The 4260-nt window shown below is 43.0% G+C and overlaps 1 protein-coding gene across 1 annotated transcript; it reads right to left on the bottom strand.

Annotated features, from left to right (window-relative positions):
- Positions 1 to 239: 239 nt before the first annotated feature.
- On the bottom strand, positions 240 to 3922 carry LOC127346175 (wall-associated receptor kinase 2). Its single transcript, XM_051372724.2, has 3 exons — positions 2907 to 3922; positions 1678 to 1839; positions 240 to 1353 (listed from the first exon to the last, which is right to left on the bottom strand). The coding sequence occupies exons 1-3, from the start codon at positions 3850 to 3852 to the stop codon at positions 368 to 370; spliced, it is 2094 nt and encodes a 697-aa protein (XP_051228684.1). The 5' UTR covers positions 3853 to 3922; the 3' UTR covers positions 240 to 367.
- Between the last annotated feature and the right edge of the window lie 338 nt (positions 3923 to 4260).

Here is a 4260-nt window from a genome sequence, read left to right as displayed (position 1 = left end):
GTCGCATGCATCGATTGATGCAGAGGTTGGATGATAGCCTCCATTTTTTATTTATTTTGTAGCAATTTCCCGATATATATGGATTCAAGCAAAACAAACGGTGATAGCTTATACAGATATACTCCGCTAATATCAAAGTGTGATCACTTACTGCAGTACTACCTATATGCTTGGAACCAAAGGTGACCTCACAATAGAAAAATAATAGTACACACTTAGGATACACATAAGAAAGAGAATTACACAAGTACTCGTACACATTTTCTAGCAACTAATTAAGGGAACCTCGTGATTCTTACAACAACAGATATAATACAGCTTGGCATACAAGTTGTTCAGACTGAAGCCCACTTAGCTGACAGCTGACTCACATTTGGCGGGATCGAATGAATGCGACAAGTTGCTCTGCAACTTGAGTCATTGTCGGCCTTTGATCCACGTCAAGGTCAAGACACTTCATAGCGAGGTCTGTCAGACTATCAAGAATGCCTACATCTGCTCCCACCGCGATCTCCGGGTCAAATAGCTCGGTCGATTTATTCCCCTTTTTGTGATTCTCAATAAAACTATTCACTAAGCTTGTATTGCTGGGATGAGTGGCCTTCTTCCTGCTGATGAGCTCTAGGATCACCACTCCAAAACTGTATACATCACTTTTTGCTGTCAACAAGCCTGTTTGCAGGTAAACTGGATCCATATAAGTCATATCACCGATGACTAAAGCAGTGTGTTCGTTGTCTCTTGCAATCAACCTCGATATACCAAAGTCTGAGATCTTGGGCACAAACTTGTCATCCAAGAGAATATTTGCTGGCTTAACATCACCATGCAAGATGACTGTATTGGCTTGTGAATGCATATAAGCTAGACCCTGTGCTGCTTCTGCAGCAATATTCATCCGCGCATCCAAACTAAGAGGCTTCTTCTCCCCACCATGAAGAATGTCATCCATGCTTCCTTGTGATATGAACTCGTACACTAACATGGGGGTGTCCACTTCCAGGCAACAACCTATGAGCCTAACGATGTTCTTGTGGATAACTTTAGACTGGATGATGATTTCATTTGTAAATTGGTCACTCTCCATCTGGTTGCCACGAACCGGTTTCTTTACAGCTACCCATGCACCATCAACGAGGCCCTTGTAAACTTCACCAAAACCACCTTTTCCAATTGTATTGCTAGGTTTTAAAATTGGTGTGAGGTCATCCTTTTTGAAAAGCTTTATAATACTAGCTTTTTCTAATGTAGGACCACCATTCTTTCTGTATAACTCATGCCTCATATGCCTCTCTCTCCGCACAATGATGATGAATGCTATGAATGCCAAGACAAGAATACCACCTATTATACCTACATGGACAACGAAACAACTTCACTAGTTAGTTGACCGAATTTGCATATATTAATATGTGAGGTGAAGATTAGATCAGATATGATACTGTAGAGCCTCCGAGCAGAGAGCTGTGTAATCATAACTAAGCAGCCAATTATATATTTCATTCACTTTCAAACTTATGATGAAAAATCTACCATTCATCATTCAACCCATCTCTAATAAATATACTCTCTGATGGTATTGTGCAATCCAAACATTGGAGAAATAAGATATATTTTGGGGAACACAACAACTATCAAAAAGAATACACTGGAATGAAATAAGTTCTGTGATGGTACCTATGGAAATCTGTGCAGGCAATGGGATAATAGGAGTGCAGGATTCCTTATATGGGTCATTGCTTTTATAACCTGTACCACAGTCGCATTTGAAATGTCCGTCGAAGTTCTTGCATTTACCGCGGCAAGAATAGTCTGCTGGACGTGCACATTCGTCTATGTCTGTATCATGCAAGTTCACAGAAATTATTCATCAGGACATTACGAAACCACATCTCATACAAATAGTAGTCCCTTCATTCCAAAGCAATGGCATTCTAAACCTTAGCAACAGACTAAATAAAAATAAGTAATATTATACATGTTATAAGAATTATTTAGGGAAAGAGAACTGTGAGACCTAGTGAATAATAAATAATAAATATCTTTTTTTACTTGTTTCTTTCATTTTCCTTCTCTTTCCACCCCTTTTTACTTTTCAAAAAAGATTAACTAATCTAAATCTAAAGAAAAATAAAAAAGGAATTCCATTGAATTGTATTTTTATTGATCAATTAATTAGAATTGCCTTCTAGCATGTATAATTGTCTCAAAAGGGCCAATATACATACACTATTGGACCTTTTGAGTAAGACTGAAGAAGATCTTATGAGAATTGATAGTTTTCATATGGAAGATGGAAAACAGATCTGAGACACTCTAGAGAAGTATCTCCCAATTGATTTACTTAAGAATAAGCTCTCGGTTTAAATCTATAGTATTTCTAAGATTAATTCACCTTAAAGGTGGAAGTGGTGTTTTGGAACATGGGTGCATATGCTCCCTATATTTTGAAATGCATCTTACATGCATTTTAATTTTTTTTTTAAATTGAAACTAAAAGTTCACACGTACTCTCAAAGTCGTTTCATAAAAAATCGACTTATCATGTGACGTGTGTAAAAAAGATAAAATTCAGTGCTAAAAATAATGCTTTTCACAAGATAAAATTTCTCTTTTTTATATAGACCACACAAAATATTGGGTTTTCGTGAAACTTGACGAACACACGTATATTATGGAGATGTACATGTAGAATTTTTTATCCAAATTTTTCGATATTTTGAAATATGAATTTTTGGTAGAGGGAGCATACGGACCCGGGAGCCAAATTGAATTTTTTTTAGAAACTATATTGCTGGATAGGCTGCCATGTACAAAACCAGTGCTATGTCACCCGTCATAGCGCTTCAATTGGGCAATATTTGCATCTAGCTAGTAACAGAATTCCGAGGCAAAAGTTAACTTACCGGTGCATCCATTTACAACGTAAGCGTTGCCTTCGTAGCCTGCGGTGCAGTTGCAGATGTACCCAGGCCCATTCTTGGAGTCGACGCACTCACTGTGGACACTCTTGCAGGCGTACTCCGGCGCGGAAGCTGCGGCGGCGCATGTCCATGGCAGGGAGCCGTTGTCGCGGATGGCCCAGTCCAGTGACATGGGCATGCTGGTCGTTGACAGGGAGCCGTTGCCGTCCGTGTGGAGGATGTCGGCCCTCTTGAAGCTGTAGTAGCCCTTGTCGACGATGAAGGCGTAGTCGCAGGGGCAGAAGCCCTGGTCAGCGTGCGTCCAGGAGCCACCGGTCTCGAAGGAGAGCACGTTGTCGGTGACCCCCGACGGGACGCCGACGCTGCAGCAGCCGAGGCCCGTGCACGCGCCGTCAATCGGGCCGCCGGCGTCGTTGGCGAAGGCCACGCACGCCGAGTAGTACATGTAACTGAAGCGTCCACGCACCCCGCCCTTGATTTCGACGTAGGTGTTGCAGCCGAGGACGACGAGCTCGTTGAGGTCGCTGGAGATGCGGTACACGCCGTCAGCTTTCAGGCCCAGCCCGACGAAGTAAGACCCGGTGACGTTGCCGGGGACGTCGAAGCACTGCCACGACACCGGCCGCAACACCTGGGCCACGGGGTGCGGCGACAAGGACAGGTTCAGCACCAGTATGTCCGGGCTGGTGTCGTTGTTGCCCGCCATGATCGGCACTGAGTTGTTGATGCAGAAGATCTCAAAGCCCTTGCGGAAGCAGTCCTTGCCGCCGTCCTTGCCGATGCCGAAGGGGTAGGGGATGCTCACGTTGCCACACCGATTCACACATCCCGGCGACAGGGTGAGGGTCTCCGGCACGGGGGCTGACATTGTGGCGACCAGCAGCGCCGGCAGCACAAGTATCATCCACATCATAGATGAGCTTCCCATGGTTCCTCCACTACTTTGTGGACGGGCGAGCTAATCTCTTAGCTGTGTGCCGATCGACTCAATCATCTACCTACCTGCAGCGTTCGCTTAAGTACACAAATGGAGAGTTGATGCCTGTACCGATTACTACTTGTTGAATATAATTGTCTATGTTTTTTGGTTGAACTGGCTAGAGCATGTAATTTCACATGGTATTAGACCAACAAACTAGTGGGTTTAAATTCTAGCAAACGCAGGATTAACAATAAATATTTACAGCCTCTCCAAAAAAATTAAAACATACACATGCAAGGCCCATGCGAGATAAAAAAGCCACCGGGCGTAGACGAGACAGAAGATTTTGAATATAATTGTCTAGTCTTTCTATTTTATTAGTCTTTTGGTTGAACTGGCTAGAGCATTCAATTT

Source organism: Lolium perenne, chromosome 3 (assembly GCF_019359855.2).
Source record: "Lolium perenne isolate Kyuss_39 chromosome 3, Kyuss_2.0, whole genome shotgun sequence".
Lineage (NCBI taxonomy): Eukaryota > Viridiplantae > Streptophyta > Magnoliopsida > Poales > Poaceae > Lolium > Lolium perenne.
This window is presented reverse-complemented; position numbering and strand designations above follow the sequence as displayed.

Excerpts from the sequence above, each read along its gene's own strand:
- LOC127346175 (XM_051372724.2), bottom strand. The coding sequence starts at position 3,852 with ATGGGAAGCTCATCTATGATGTGGATGATACTTGTGCTGCCGGCGCTG. Across the intron at positions 1,840-2,906 it reads CGTTGTAAATGGATGCACCG|ACATAGACGAATGTGCACGT; the intron begins GTAAGTTAACTT and ends TGCATGATACAG. Across the intron at positions 1,354-1,677 it reads GCCTGCACAGATTTCCATAG|GTATAATAGGTGGTATTCTT; the intron begins GTACCATCACAG and ends TTGTCCATGTAG.